General features: G+C 43.0%; 1 protein-coding gene across 12 annotated transcripts in view; it reads left to right on the top strand.

Annotated features, from left to right (window-relative positions):
• The first annotated feature begins 9,454 nt into the window (after window positions 1-9,454).
• The window catches only part of PRRC2C (proline rich coiled-coil 2C), a 101,450-nt gene continuing 94,770 nt past the window's right edge, over window positions 9,455-16,134 (top strand). For 8 of the 12 annotated variants that reach the window (XM_019530798.1, XM_019530797.1, XM_019530791.1 and 5 more), the window contains exons 1-3: window positions 9,456-9,535; window positions 12,370-12,538; window positions 13,724-13,904. In XM_019530798.1, coding sequence (XP_019386343.1) covers window positions 12,424-12,538; window positions 13,724-13,904 — 296 coding nt within the window. In that variant the 5' untranslated portion in view covers window positions 9,456-9,535; window positions 12,370-12,423. Of the gene's footprint in view, window positions 9,536-12,369; window positions 12,539-13,723; window positions 13,905-16,134 lie in introns of all 12 variants that reach the window. The other 4 variants (XM_019530796.1, XM_019530799.1, XM_019530795.1 and 1 more) reach the window with 3 other exon arrangements.

The following is a 16,134-nucleotide window of genomic DNA, read 5'->3' as shown; positions in this document are numbered from 1 at the left end:
TCAGGGACTTGGCCCGAGCACCAGGAGTCCTCAAACAGCCGTGCCCGCCAATGACACCAGCCAATTCCCTCAGCACCCACGGATGAAGGTCATCCAGGTTTGCTGACTTGGATACATCTAAGCCATCCAGGTAATCCTTAACTAGGTCTGAACCAAGAGTCAGGGGACTCGCATCCTTCCTGGGCCTCTCTACACTGTCGCCCGAGAGCACCCCATTGTCAGCGGACAGGAACATGGAGGCAAAGAACTTGTTGAAGAGTTCTGCTTTCTCTCATGCATCAGTCACTAACTGCCCTGCCCTGCCTCGTAGGGGTCCAGTGTTACCCTGAGACTTCTTCTTGCTACCTATATACTTGAAGAAGGACTTTTTGTTATCCTTAATCCCAGAAGCTAATCTAAGCTCCAGTTCTGCTTTAGGCTTCTTCACCAAATCCCGACAAGCTCGGGTCGGGGAAGTGTACTCCTCCTTTGTCCCTGCCCCCTGCTTCCACCGCCAGTACGCTTTTTTTCTTTGCCCTCAGGCCAGCCTGGATCTCCACGGTCAGCCATGAAGGTTTCTTGGACCCTTTTCCTGCCTTTCTGCGCAGAGGAATTGCGTCCTGCTGCGCCCCAACGATAGCCTCCTTGAGGAAGGACCACCTTTCCTGGACCCCCATACTAGCTACCCCCTGGGCTCCGAGTGCCTCCCTGACTACTGCCCTGAGCACATCGAAGTTGGCTTTCCTAAAGTCAAACATTTGCGCTCTGCTAGTTACCCTCCCCACCTTTCTCTGAATAGCAAACTGGATCATTTCATCATCACTGTCCCCTAGCTTCCCTTGTACTAGCACCTCCACCAGGCCGTCCCCAGAGGCTAACACCAGATCCAATATGGCGTTTCCCCTAATAGGGACGAGTACCTCCTGCACGAGGTGTAGGTCCTGTACGTATGTCAGGAACCTTTGGGAGTGGCTAGACCTGGCCGACTGCTCCTCCCAGTTGATGTCAGGGTAATTCATATCACCCATGACCACAACATCCTTTGCACACACGGCCCGGTGGGCTGGATAGAATGACCTGGCGGGCCACATCTGGCCCCCAGGCTACGTTTTGCCCACCCCTGCCCTAACTGTAAGCAAGCTTCTTGAGAGAATATCTGCTGATTAAGGACTTCATTTTCTGTTAGTATCTTTACCAGCACAATACTGGTGTTTGTATGCTGCTCTGTCAATCTCCAGCAGGGGTTTTCTGTTTTTCTGGGTTTATCTTTACAGCTATGTAAGCATCCCTATGCTATTCCACTTGAACAACTTCATTTTTCGTAAATTTCTCTTGATACATTTCTGCTAGTTTGGGACTTTCTCTTTAAATCGGCATCTGCAGAAGGTGAAGAAATTTTCAGATCTAACTTTGGAAGTGGTTAAGCTTTGTACATGTTGTCAAGTGTGGTTAGTATTTTATTAGCTAATTTTGACAGCTAATGTGTGAGGTAATGGACAGCGCTAAGTGAGAGGGATGTTAAGGAAACAATTTCAGTTCCGCTTTATTCTGGGATTAACTGTGAATGAATGTTTTGTTTTCTCTTTCCTTTTCTATTTAGGGTACATGTAGACATAAGGCAGCGGTGCTAAACTTGCAGCCTACAAAGCCTATGTGAACTGCCCATCATCCTAACACCATGTCCCTCTCAGATCTCACCAGCATGTCTTAAAGAGCCTGGACTTTCCTAGAGTTAAAAGAAAGAGTAGTTCAGTATTATTGACCATCTGTCATGACCTTTTTAGAACAGTTGTGGATCGTTGATGGTTCAAAGAAAAGACCTGTGCTACTGCAGAACATGGAAGCTGTATAGCATTTTCCCTGAAGGTATGGATTGAATAAGCAAAGGGCTTATGAAAGGCTTCAAGTCATTCCTGTGGTTTGTTTCTATAGTTTTCAACTAAGTTGTCCCGATTAGATATGCAGCCTACTTTACATTGAACTCTGCTAAAAAGTGCCAGAGAGTTGTTCTAGATATTCATGAAAAAGCTTTTCTCCAACAAGCTCTACTCCCAAATCAAAGCTGCTTTTAACTGCATAAAGAACATTCTTAATGAGGGCATTTTTCATGCCAAACTTCAGCTTTCTGCTCCAAGCTACTTTGCTACTAGAGCTGTTTAGAAACATTTTTTTTTCTCTTCACACATTCTTTTAATGCTATACATAACTTAACTTTTTAATGAAATTTAGTTTTTGAATACAGATCTGGCCTGAAAAACTTTAATACCTAAAATGAAAATTTTGGCAGTTTAAAAGCTATTTTAAACAGAAGTTGGGAATAGTGCAGGTAGTATATTGCTATTTATGTGGCCAGGTCAGAGGAATTAGGATTGTGTGCAACTTGTGTATTCTCTTCCCTCCTTTAAATAGATGTGGAGTGCATCAGCAATGAGGCATCCACTGCAGAATTTTTACTCTTACCTAATTGTCTTATTTAAATACTGCATTTACCCAAATACAAGACCACTTTGAATTTAAAACAGCCATCCAGCAATTAGATTTTGAATAACCTGTTATAATTTTCCAAGTATAATTTGAATGATTGGAGAGTTGCTTCAATTCATCCACCCCACCGCTGTGGCAGGGAAAGTAACAGTGGACAGGTGAGAAGCCAGACCCTTGGGCCCCTTACCCTCCCTGCAGGCCATTGTTGTAGGGCTGAGCTGGAGCCATTCTCCATGCTGCAGACTGCAGTGGGGCTGGAGCCTACCAGTGCTGGAGCAAAGAAAAAAAAGGAGGAGGGGCCTGAGAATACAGGGGCAGGGGGTACAGAGGAGGTCGGAGGTAGGTAGTAACTGTGGTTCTGGCTCTGGCTTCAGCCCAGGGTTGAATCCCGGAACCAAAGCAGCTGTAGCTGCCTGCTTCTGTCCTCCTTCCCCTCCCCCCCCCCTTGCTTCCAAAACAAAGGGCTTCTCCCCCCCCTTAAATAAGGGGGTGAGGCAGAAGGGCAGTTGGACAGAGGGATAGCTCATTTTGGAACTAAGCAAATATGGTATGTTCCTGCTGCCTTAGTAAACTTATTCCAAAGCCAGTAGTAACTGGTCCAAAAGAGCATAGGGCCCTAATTGTGGAGCCCTAAATTTGGTTTGGCAGTCTCTACTTTTAATATTTTGTAGTTCCACAATTAATCTGAGGCTTGTTCTTCCAGATGTCCATGAGTGAGGCTGATTTCTTTCTTTAAAAAGTTGGAGTGTAACACAACATGAATTTAAGAAACTGATACCAGTATCAGCTGCTTTTTAGAGGAGAGACATTACTTTCTTGAGGAAGTAGTTAGAAAAGGAAATAGAACAGGACCTAAAAGTACTGATTGGTGTTATCTGTCTGTGTGTTTGTGTTGCTTTTGTTATGTCAATAGATTTACTAGATTTTAGGGTCAGAAGGGACCTATTGGATCGAGTCCAACACCCTGCCCTGGGTTGCCCCCCCCCCCCCGTGTGTTTGTACATGGCCACAAGATCACCTCTCAGCCTTCTCTTGCAGAGGCTGAAGAGATTCAGGTCCCTCAGTCAGTCCTCATAGGTCTTTTTCTGTAGGCCTTTAACCAGACAGGTGGCCCTCCTCTGAACCCTTTCCAGGTTATCTACATCCCTCCTGAAGTGCTGTGGCCAAAATGGACACCTGGATTGTGCTTGGATGCTCCTTCCTTGAGAAAGGGACTGGACTACGTGACCTTGTGAGGTCCCTTCCAGCTCTAATTTCCTAAGACCTTGTAATCCTATATGGGATAGGAACCATTTGGAGCAAAACTGAATTGGTAAATAAGAATGTTAACAAATTAAATATTTTTAAAAAACAAAGAGCATAGTATACATCCACAATTGCTATAAAAGTATAATATAAGGTTTAAATCCTTTTGCAGGTCATATCCTTCCATTAAACAACAAAAACAATAGCAAAAGGTAGATTGTGGTGTACAAATGTTTCATTCTTACTTTTTATGGGAATGAGTTAATTAAATTTGAGGAAGTCATTAGTCTTTATTTACAACTGAGGAACCTAGGCACTGTGACTTGTTCTAAGGTCACATACAAAGTCTGGCAGAGCTGGGGATTGAATCAAGTTTTGAGCCTCCCTACAATGCCAGATCACACTCCTCTTCCAAACTTTCTCTCTTAATGGGTGACCTTGAGTAATCTACTTAATTTTGGCTAAAGTGACAATATTTATTTCCAGGATATCATTCATGAGCACAGAGGTAATTAGCAATGCTAGTCTGAAGTCATGCAGAACTATGGCATGCTTCCCTATATTACTTATTTAGTACTCCAAAGTTTGCAGCACTTGGGTAACCACTGGGGCTCCTGGTTTTCTCGGTTTAAAATTGCAAATTCTCTGATTAAAACCCCTAAAATTCACAATTAAAATGAAATGCCACTCTGTGTGTGTGTGTGTGTGTGTGTGTGTGTGTGCGCGTGCGCGCACACATGTAAGGAATCAATTAAACACAATACTTTATTGATATATTTACAATTTGGAAGACTTACCGGTGCCTCAATTGCTATGGTAAAGTAAATTCTAAGTACCTACAAATTTTGGATTTTGCGTTTTTATCATAGAAAATCAGAGCTCCTCCTGTCCCCTTCACTCACCAGGATATGGGTCTAGGCACCTCGCTGCCCCACCCTCCATCCCTGCCAGAGGGGGTTGGTCTCAGCTACCAGGGTTACAGGGCCAGAGACCCAGATCCGCAGTACTCGAGCAGGGTGCAGAACCTAGCTCCTCCTCCCTCATGGGAGGCACAGCTGAAGCAGATCCCATGAAGGAGAACCCATGGGGAGTAGGGGCAGGGTGCCTACTGCAGACCTGGGCTCCCCACCCTACTGTGCGTGTGTGTGTCTGTCCCCCTGGCCCAATGGGCAGGACCTGGCACAGCAAGACAGAGCAGGACCAGGCAGGGAAGCTTGTTGCTGCTGCTAGTAGCTCCATGGTGAGGTGGCCCCTTGCCTGCCTGGCAGATGTGAGGGGCACAGTTTTGCACCACTACCCTGCTGCTGCCAGGCAGGTTGGAGGTGCTTTGCCAGGGTAACGCAGGGCTTGCAGCAGTAAAGAGCTTCCCCTCCCAGCCCCACTTTGCCCTGCTGCATCGGATCCTGGGGAGAGGGCCACAGGTCAGGGAGTCCAAGCCCCACAGTGAGCAGTCCACCTTATGTGAGGGATATGTGTCCCACTCCCCTCCTGGAGTGTGTGCAGAGGTGGGGCGCCAGCCTCTGAGTGAGCCACCTGTGGCTCCATCCTGCTCCCTGCCAGGGCCCTGCGGCCACACGTTCCAGTCCCAGTCCCCAAGCCTCCCACACTGCCCTGGCTGGACAGCAGTCCCAGCCTTGTCCATCAAGTTTTTAGTGGCTGTTTAACAATTTTGATATTTGCAATTGGCCTTTCATGTAGAAGTTTCAATTAGCATGGTTCTACTCTGTTGATATTAAGAATTATGTAGCTGGCAAAATTGTATTCCAGTCCCTAGTTAGCATAGTATTTGAATATATACAAAACTTTGGCCCTTTCTTTTTCTCATCAATCACATATTTAATTGACTTCCTTCTAGAATGTTGTTTCTGTGTGGCTAAACATTTCAACATGTCTTAAAATGATTCAAATAATAATTCTCTATAATGTGCATTCCATTAATGAACTAGATTGTGACATACTACATTCCAGGCATAATAAATGTGTAGTGTGTTACTGCCTTAACTTTTCCACAGTAGGTATTGCTAAGGCTCCAGTCCTGCTAGTGTTGACCTCTGCACTCACTCAAAGTTTCATTTACTTCATTAGGGCATCAGATGCGTTTTGGGGTCAGTATTAACAGATTACATAACAGAAGTAGAACCTAATTTTGTTTTTGTTTTTTTTTCCACACAAACTATTATTGAGAGTGTAAGTGGTTATATGGATCATCTCTTAATATTTCAGACACTCTCACCAGGTAGGCTGTTAGTTTGGCTATTCGGTCCTGGTTGGAAAAAGACTGTAACCAGCTTGCGTGTCTGATTTCTTTAGTTAAAAATAAAGTCTCTTGGTAGTTTGTGGATTCATTTAGTTAGCTTTACTGCACTCTTTTGACTGAATAAAAATATTTAATAGTTTTCTGTTTGAGGTTTCATACAATTGCAATAGACTGTTTCAGCACACCCTATAAAAATGTGCTCAGTTCAGAAGCTACTACTTAGATCGGTGCTCCCATTGGTTTCAGCGGGGTTGTCTGTGAAGGTTACAGGGTTGGGTCCATGTTTCTCAAACCGTGATGACATTCTTCCTTACAAACACAGCTCCTCGAGGACCTTTGTAAGCTCTTTAGGCTAGGGGCCTTATGCATCCTTGACTCAAATAGTACCTATTTTGCCTTTGGCACAATCTGAATATGAATCCTTTCTGCACTGTAAGACATCACTTAGGCCCAGGCAGGATTTTACTATTGACTTCTCTCCTGGGCAGTTCTTTGTCCTGTAAATTTTTCTTCACCGTAAGGGTGGCCGAAATATGGAATGGGCTTCCTAGGGAGGTGGTGCTCTCCCCTGCCTTGGGGGTCTTTAAGAGAAGGCTGGATAGGGATGTGGCTGGGGTCATCTGACCCCAGCACTCTTTTCTGCCTAGGGAATATAAATATCCCCCCCCTTCTTCCCTGTTGGGGCCCCAATATCCCTTCCCTCCCATCAGACTTGCCTGCGCATGCCCCCTGCCTGATCACCCTTCTCCTGTTTCCCCCATCCCCTTGCAAGCTGGAACTCCTCCACCCTGCAGAGAGCTGTTTGCAAAAGTGGAAAATCTGCATGTTTCTCTGTTAAAGAAAAATTCACAGGGTTTGGGGGTTTTTGTTTTTGTTTTTTTGGGGGGGGGGGTCACTTTTTTTTTTTTTTTTGCAGGAACTGGAAAACTCAGATCCCTGGTAACCACACATTCCAAACCCTTGGCTGGACAGCAGCAAAGGCATGTTCTTCAGCCAGGGGTTGATGGGAGGCATGGAGCCCTGTCTTCCCCCAAAAAGGCATGTCACTGAGCTGGAAAGGCTCATAGACAGGCTTGTGAACCTGGTTCCCAGGCAGTCTGAAAGCTACCTGCTGGAGCCCTTTAAAGTTCCCAGGATGCCAGTGACTGGTGGCTCTGGCTCCCAGGCTGTGTAATTCCCCAGCCCTTCAAAGGGCATGCCTGCAACCTGGGAGCTAGGATGCTGGTGGCCAGCATTCCTGCTCCTGGTCTGTAGACATGCCAAGCAAGCAGCCTGGGAAAGCACAGAATGCAGGTTCCCTGCCGAGGCAGCCCCTGATGGTGGCAGTTTTGTCCTGGTTGTCTTCAGGCAGCAACTGGGATAGGACAGCCTGCATGTCCCTCTGGCAGTTTGCTCCTCTGTGGATGGTCAGGGAACCAGCTGCTTTCCCTCCCCTTCCAATAGGAAAGGGAGAGCAGCATACTGTGGGATTGTGTGGCATCTGCCTAGGCATGCATTAAATTTGCCTTTCTATGACAAAAGTCACCGTTTAACCAGGATCTTCTTTGTCTTCGATCTGCCACTTTTGTTCCATGCCCCACTGTACGGTGAGGGGGGATGCGTGGTGCACTGGGGTTATGGAGGGGGCATCCACATGGCATGCAGTCCATGGGTCTGTGACTTGCCTTGGTACAGGCTAGGGGTTTATTCCTTGTGGCTACTTAGATGTTGGACAGCCCTGATCTAGTTGAAGGCATTCAGGAAGTGGGAGGTGTAGATTTTTTACTCTAGTGCCAAAAGTTTTGGTCCATATCCTGGGCTTCTGTTGTGTTCAATTCTGTACAATACTTTACTTGTTCTGAGTCTTGCTAGAAGAACTAAGTAGGTGTCATGAACATTCTTACTGTAGTCTGAAAAGGTTTGTAGGTTTAACTGATTGAAACGAGTCTCTAAATCTTATTAGAACAGATGACTTTTTATGTTGCTGTAAGTTGTTACCTGTATTAATGGTAAGTGACTGAAAGTACTGTCTTTGCCCAAAAAGTTAAGCATTGTACCTTATGTAACTTAATTGGGAACTGTGGCAACCAGAAATGGCTCATTGACCAGACTGAACTTCTTTTTTCCTTAGAGTGCAGTGAACCAGCTCTTATTACTTCATTCACTGCAGCACATTCCTTTTCTTTCTGTCTTGTTAATTATTTAATTTTACTGAGTTACTAGACTGTTTAAATTACGTTGCAGTATCCTGGGGGCATGCAACTGTCTCATGCTCTTTAATAAATGGATTTATTTGATATAGTGATTCGTTTGTCTAAACTTTCAATTATTTTGCCCATCTGTTTGGGTATTTCTTTTAATGCTGGCACACCTGGTATTTTAGTAAATATTAATGTTGGCCACTGGTGCTTAGATACTAGGCAGTAGGCTATCTGTTTGAAAATGCATATATTAAATAATGGCAAATTTTGAATCTGAGACTTTTAATGCATTCTGTGAATGGTATTACAAAGCATCGGTGGCTGTATACCTAAGAACACTGAGCACTTAAATGCTTGGTCTAAATGAGTAGGGGCCAATTTTTGCAAAAGTGTGCCATAAACTAGCTCTGCACCCTCTGAGTGCCACTGTGATCCCCTTCTACCTGATTTGCTGCTTTGCTTTCAGCTCCTTGCCCTGTGTTCTCTGTCTGATCTGGTTCTCTGCTGCATGCTATGCAGAGGCTGCCTGTGCTGTAGGTTGGCCACCCTTGGCTTAAAGTTGAACTGTCCAATGCGTGGCCCACAAACCACATGTTACCCACAAGAGGCTGATTTGTGGCCTGTGGGTTCCCACCTGGGTGTCATTTTACCCCCTTCCCCTTTGCTCCAGCTGCTTTTGTGGGTGGAGTCTGGGTTCTTCTCCCCCCACACTGACTTGCATTTCCTGCCCCTGCAGCTGGCTGGGCTGAGGGGTGTGGGCACCAGCGTCATAGTTCAGGGGCCTGTGCAGCCTGTAGCCCCATCTGCTCTAACGTTGGGCAGCCTTAGTTTAATGCTTTGTATTGTTTGGCACCCAATGACAAGTTTAAATTTAATTATGTAAAAATGTGTATAGACTGACCTAATTTAATAGCACTCTATTTGTAGTACTTGATCAGTTTCCTTCAAATCAGATTACTAAGAATTTTGACTTTAATCAGTTTTTTTTAAAGTTTTGGGGTTTTTCAAGAGGGACCAATGTTAAATACTGAATTTTAAGTATCAAAATGAGCAAAAATCAGTATAGAACATAGGAGTATAATGCACAAATTTAATGCGTGTCCATTTCACAAGCATCACCTAGAGAGAATTACTGGAATACATGAAAAACATGTATTAAAGTTCCCATGGTCAAATTGCTCACAAGAATAACTGCTGTATTTGAGGCTGCCGTGTTTCTGTTCTAATTCTGTCTCAACTTAATCATGATTTTTTTTCTTTATAAACTAAAACTTCTCATGCTTGATTACTGTTTAAAGGTAAAAGTTCTGGGAAGTGTAAGTAAGACCTTGGCATTATTGAAGACTTTCTCTTGCGATGCCCACAAATTATATTGTTAGATATTGGGTAGGTAAGTGGTGAGCTGAGATGCCTGCCTATCCCTTCCTTTCTTCCCCTGTCAACTTATGTTCCTTACCTCATTACTTTCCATTTGACCACCTGTTGTTGTATAGCATTTTTCCTCAAAAAAAAAAAAAAAAAAAAAGTTTGGGGAGCTTAAGATTTTTTTTGGCTCTTCGTAGAATTTCTCTTGGTGAAGAACTGTACAAGCCGAGATAGGAAGTTAACTTTTATTTGACAGTGTTACCCACTTAGTATTCAACCATACATTTTTGCTGAGGTTAAACCCGTCCTCTTGGTAATTGGCAGCTTATGTCCCCTTCTTGGAGATCTTCAAGGGGATTGTTAGCACTTTCATCTTGCACATTGATAGGGGAACTTGGTATAATGGGTTTCCATCAATAATCCTGTGAAACCTACCTGACATGGAAGCGTTGCCTCATTATTCCAGCTATGGTAAGAAAAGAGATTTTTGCTTTGGAAGTGATGATAGTATTATGCTAGCCTCAAGATTCTTCCTGAGCCTTTGAATTTTTGTAGTTGTCTTTACATTTTAAAGACTTCAACACTATAGCAATTCTGCAAGGGCCCTGTAGGATGTTGATTCCATAGGCAAGATAGTTGATGCAAACAACTGAAAAAGAAATAGCAAGCAACCACTCTGTATCAGGATGTTTTCTACTTTTGGGGAGGGGAAGGAGAGGAAGATGTCTTGGAGGAATAAGGTAAGGAGGTAACTTTAAATGGAGGAATTGCAGCTAGGTACAATTATTGTTATTTTAGTGATGCTGAATTAACATTTCATGTCAATTTTTGTTAACTGAAGTTTAAGTTTGGGTCCTAACATCTAACTTTTAAGGGAGCCTACTTATCAAGTTGGGCTACATTTAAAGTAGACTTTTTTTAACATAAAACAGGAAGAGATGATGATTATTAATTATGTATTATTTGAGACAATATGTTCATGTAACCTTTTTTAGAAGTTTTATAAATAGGTCACAACAGGCCATGGACTGTATTAGGGGCTCAGTCTTATGGGGTTCGCAGAGGATTCTCTATACATTTTTAAAGATGAAAGAAAACCACTCTATCCAATGGAATTCAGTGCTCAGTCTAGAAGATCCCATTAAGCATCTGCGTGATGCTTAGTTCCAGTTCTCAAACTGGATTTGTGTCTCCAGAGATGTAGGTAGTCGAGAGTCTTTGGGTAGATGTGGTATCTTTTATTAGACCAACTAAATAGTTGGAAAAATTGTTCTTTGCAAGCTTTTAGGCACAAACAGCCTTCTTCAGGCATAGGGAGAGTTTGTTGTATCCAGAGATAATATCCTTATTAACGGCAGTGTATGGAAATGAGAAATAACAGACCTGATTACCTACCCATCAGCCCTAAATCAAATCCACCCTGGCTGCAGTACTAGTGAGTAGCAGATTTATAGTTGTTTTCCTTTATGCAAGAATCGCTTGGGTTTACAGGTCTATTAGGTTCATTCATTGGATAATAGTTACAAGCTGCACTTCTGTTCTGCTCCCATGGTATGTGGCTCAGTTGGAAGTGCCAGAAATCCTCTTCACAGTCTCTACCTTTGGAGTAGGCAGCAAACAAGCCTTGAAGTCACTATGGTAAAATATATATATTGGGGAAAATACATAGAGGAAGATGGTGAGCAAACCCTTTTAAAAGGGTGAAGAGAAATAAATAAAAATATGACTGCTAAGGTTGCTGGGGTGTAGTGAAATAAAATGCGGGGGGGGCATGTAAACTCTAAGGATTTTCTTTCTTAATTCCTTTTTAAAGGCCTTTATTGGAAGAGTTTTAACTTTCAGAAATGACACCTGCTATAGGAGAATGAGGAACAAATATAAAGAAAGTTTTGCCTCTGTCTTAGAGAAACTGATAGTTTGGTTAACTGTGTACCTCTTAGAACAGCTTGGTCAAGCATGTCTTACTTTCCTGAGTGATTCTCCATGCAGCTGTCACACATGGTGCACATGTACCCGTAAATATGAGTTTGGATTCTTTTTGTATAGCAGTATTCTTTAGAGCCACTCACACTTAAGACTAGGGTTGTTTCAGCCACTTCTCTCACCCTACCGGCTGCCTGCAGCAGCAGAGTATAACTCTGCATGTGTCTGCACAACAGAGGGAATCTTTGTGGACAGAAAGAACCACAGTTACTATATGGTAACTCATCTTTCCAGCTCTGCTAAGATGAACTTGCATAAAAAGTTTTGCTTAATTGGAGGGTCAGCAGCTTGCCTGTATGGTTACAAATAGCACCTGCTCTTTAGATGTGTTTTCTAAGTTTTCATAGGTTGTGGGCAATGGTTTAGGAATCTTTCAAATATACCATATTTGGGGCAATATATATGCATGTTTATTATAACAGACTTGATTACTGTAGTGTGACTTCCTTTGGTGGAGATTTCCTTCCATTAACTAAACTTGCTTGCAGGCTCTGTGTTAAGATACTGGTTTGATGGAGAACAGACTGGAAGCATTGATTCAGAAATTGCTTTGCTGCAGTCTCTCTGATGATCCTTACTCAGCAGGAAGCTGAAAATCAGGAGCCAAAATTAACTTAATGCCCCTCTCCTCCCCACCCCCATTTTTTTTTTTTTATATTGCACTGCAAACTCTTTGCTGCAGGAGTGAGTGAAGTCATTCATCCAGTGTCCCTGGTGGGAAGCTAATCTCAAAAGTAGCTGTAGTCTGAGCATACACTGTATTTAATACTTTGGGTGAAATTTTTAGACTGATTAGATGTTTTTCATACAAAATTTCAGTTAAATCAATTCTAAAGTCTGTGGGTTTTTTCTCTTCCTTTTTTTTTGTATGTTAAGACTGGTTTTTTAGGTGTGTGCAAGAGGTACCAGACTCGATGAGTTTCCATCGAAATGTCGGAAAAGGCAGGTCAGAACACAAAAGCAAAGGATGGGAAAACAAAGTATGCAACGCTCAGTCTGTTTAATACTTACAAGGGAAAGTCACTGGAAACACAGAAAACCACAGGTGGGTAAATTGAATTGACTTATTTTTGTTCTGCAGCTATTGGGTTCACAGTTTTAATTGATCATGTAGCTATGTGATCATTGAAACAAAGCAAGATATACCAATTTTATTATAACAAGCTGGTTTGTTAATTTATGGTTAACTGTTCTAGGTGTAGAATGTCTTCTGGTTACTTTTAATATAGCATTTCAGTTTTGGGAGTTAAAGTATTTTGAACCCAGCAGAACTTAGAATACTGCTGAAAGTTTTTATAAATACCATGCTCTCAAAATATGGTTACAGCTTGTATTACCTGGTTACCTCTAGTCCATACCAATACAGTAAAATAAACAGTTGAGGGAAAACAGTGGCTTTGACTATACCTTCATCTTTAAAATGGTTGAGAGCCGTCATCTTGAGGGGATTGCTCATGTCCCTTCAGTGTACAGTCCACTGAACGCTTCTTTTGAATTAGAGTCAATTATTTGATCCAAGTCATAAATCTGCTTAGTCTTTGAATTTCTCTGGATTTTTGATTGACTGGTCCCTCAAAAATTTCAAAATATTTTTAACAGGATGTATTTATTAATGCTGTATCATGAAATTAAGACAGCTGATTATCTATAATTTATTGACTCAAGAAAAGCTGGGGCCCTCTGGTCCAGTTTCATTTTCATTCTGAGAATGCCAAAGGTAACCGTTGAACCTCATTCTTTGAGAATTATTCCAGTGTGATTGAAAGCAAATGTTTTATAGCTCCCCACTTTAAAATGTTGTGAGACTTCTTCAGTGCAAGGCAAGGAGCCTGGTGGGTGTACATTTTATTGGACCACCTGTAAAATTGGAAGAGACATAAATGAGCTTTTGGGTACCACTTTACCCTTCCTCACTGGTACCCAAAGCCAATCTGTCTCTCCTAGGTCTGCATTAGGTCCAATAAGAGAGATCACCCCCAACAATCTTTAGTCTTAATACACTTGTCTGGGACCATCGTGGCCACATCACCTTCCTGACATTTACCATGAAACGTCAAGACATTTATCTTAATAAAATTTTAGAGACAGCTGTCATTAGTTTTATTTACTTACTTATTTTCTACCTGTTTTTTCTGACAAAATATTTTTTTGTTCCAAAAGCAGATACTTTGAAAAAAGTGAATTTTAAGGAAAATAACATAATTTCCTCCCTGCCTTTTGATATATATAGTTGCCACACGCCATGGATTACAGAGTCTGGGAAAAGTGGCCATTTCTCGGAGGATGCCTCCCCCAGCTAATCTCCCTAGTCTTAAAGCAGAGAACAAAGGCAATGATCCGAATGTAAACATTGTGCCTAAGGATGGCACAGGATGGGCTTCTTCTAAACAGGAACAGCATGAGGAAGAAAAGTAAGTTTATAACAGTGGCCAGTAGGTGTCACTTATTCTAGTTTGTGACAGTCTTATCCTACAGTAGAAATCTTTCTAAAGATGGAGGAAAACTGAATGGATTGATAGACTTGTGTGTCAAACCTCAGAAGTGCCAGAATATTGTAAAGGAAATGGTGTTATATTGACTGTCGGTGGGGTGTTTTTTTACTAATTGAGGAACAGTTTGAAAAGAAACTCATACTGAAGTCAGCATGCCTAACTATGTTCCAGATGAAAAGATGTTAAAGGCATTGAATGAAAACACTGAGTTTTGACAGAAAGCATCTACTTGTCTATACTTGGTCATAGATTTTTTGTCCTTCTTGCTAAAGCCCTGGAGTTAGGGATGTAATGCTATTTTAAAAAATGTCCATTTAACCTCCTCCTGGTTGCATCAGTTAACTCATAACACAGCGTCTCAGACATGGCTCCCTTGATAGCTATTCCTGGTTCCTGGGCCCTTTGAGGGCAGGAGAGAAGTAGTGGCCAATCTTCTGACAGCACAGCCCATAAGAGTGGCCTGGCTGGAAGGGAGCACCTGTGAACCAGCAGCTAATTGCTTAATTAGTGAGTCATTAGGCTGCCTGCTGTTTTCTTCTTTAACCTCATATGCTGTGTGTACTAGTCTCCTTCCCCTCCTTCCTGCCTGCTCTGCTGCCTTCCTGTTCTTACTGGAGACCTGCATAGCTTCCTTCCCCTGCCGCCCACTCTCTGCTGAACTGTGCCTATCCCCATGCTAAACAGCAACTGGTAAGCTGGAACGGGTTATCGGGGTCAGGGTTTCCATGAAGATTGGCCCCAGCAGCTCTGGCTGAGCGAGGAGCTGCTCTGAGGCCAAGGCTGGGATCTTGTGGTGGTGACAGCATGGCCTGTAGCCGCGGCATGTAGGCAGTGGATCAGCTCTGCCCCAACTCCAGACCATGCTGTCACCACTGCAAGATCTCAGCCCTGGAGCAGCTCCCTGCACAGCTGCTCGCCCTGTCAGCGCTCCTAGAGCCAGCCACAGCAACACAGACTGGGGCGGCTGGGAAATGGAGTCTGCCGGGGTCCAATCTGGCCCAGGGGCCAGACTTTGCCCCTGGCCTAAGACGATTAAAACAGCTTTTTGTTGTACAGTTTGTTACTATACTTCTATTTAATGCTTGTAAAAACAAGAAATGATGCAAGGTTTTTCTCTTTCGTGTTTTTGTCATCACTTTAAGCAATAAACTTAACTTACTTAAGATGAGGCTTTGTCCCCAAACAGCATGGGGGGAAAATGCTCCTTGTCTTCCATTCACATACAAGAAAACCTCATTAAACTGCTGCCAAAAACGGTATGTGGTCAGTAGTGGAAACCAACTGTGAAGTTGATTAAATGCAGCCATCACTGAGCAAGCCTGTAAAAACACATGGCCTATAGGGGGCAAACATACTGATAACAGCCTACAACAAGGATAGGTTAGTTCAGCCCATCTGAATAAGATATGTGGTAATGCCCGTTGAGCATTGTTCCCCTCAGCACTGACTCTTTGTCATGTCCATAGTATGCCATTGCACTGAAATACATTTTGGTTTCCTCTTCACTCTCACAGTCTAGCTGTGCCCTTTTTTTCCTGACTTCCAGTGCTTATTGTTTTTTCACCAGCTTTAAATGTTTGTCTGGTAAACAACACCAACCAGGGACCCAAGAAGTTCACCCAGAATCCCCATTGCCCCTTCAGCCTATCACAAGTGAATAGTGTGCCCCCTCCCATGAAATATTGCTGAACCAAGTTGCCTTTTGCCTCGCCTGCATATTTGGAGGATCCCAGGATTCCTGAGAAGAACACCCAGCTGTACTCATGGTGGGTGGGAGAGGGATGTTAATTAGCACATGGATCCTTTGTGGTGGATATCCTATGTACATGCATATACTGCTGAGCTGCAGGGTCACCATGGCTTGAAATGCTGTTGTTTGTGCTGGGGCCCAGCCTAATAAAGTATATGGTAAATGCTGGCCCTTCTGGCTTGGGACTAACATCATGCATAGTTTGTACTGTAAGTAGGTACAAATGTGCTGCTTAAAAATGTGCTTATGGAGTACGTATGCTAAAACTTGTAGCAGTTTCATTAAAAAAAAAAAAAAAAAAGTAAAATGCATCAATTCTGGATGAATTAAGTCTGTGGATACTCATAGTAATTTGCCTGTCCATAACTTACTACAGGCAAGATTATTTCCAAATCAGTG

Source organism: Crocodylus porosus, unplaced genomic scaffold (genome assembly GCF_001723895.1).
Source record: "Crocodylus porosus isolate Cpor-Errol unplaced genomic scaffold, CroPor_comp1, whole genome shotgun sequence".
Lineage (NCBI taxonomy): Eukaryota > Metazoa > Chordata > Crocodylia > Crocodylidae > Crocodylus > Crocodylus porosus.
Note: the sequence above shows the minus strand (reverse complement) of the source record. Positions and strands in the feature narration are given on the sequence as shown.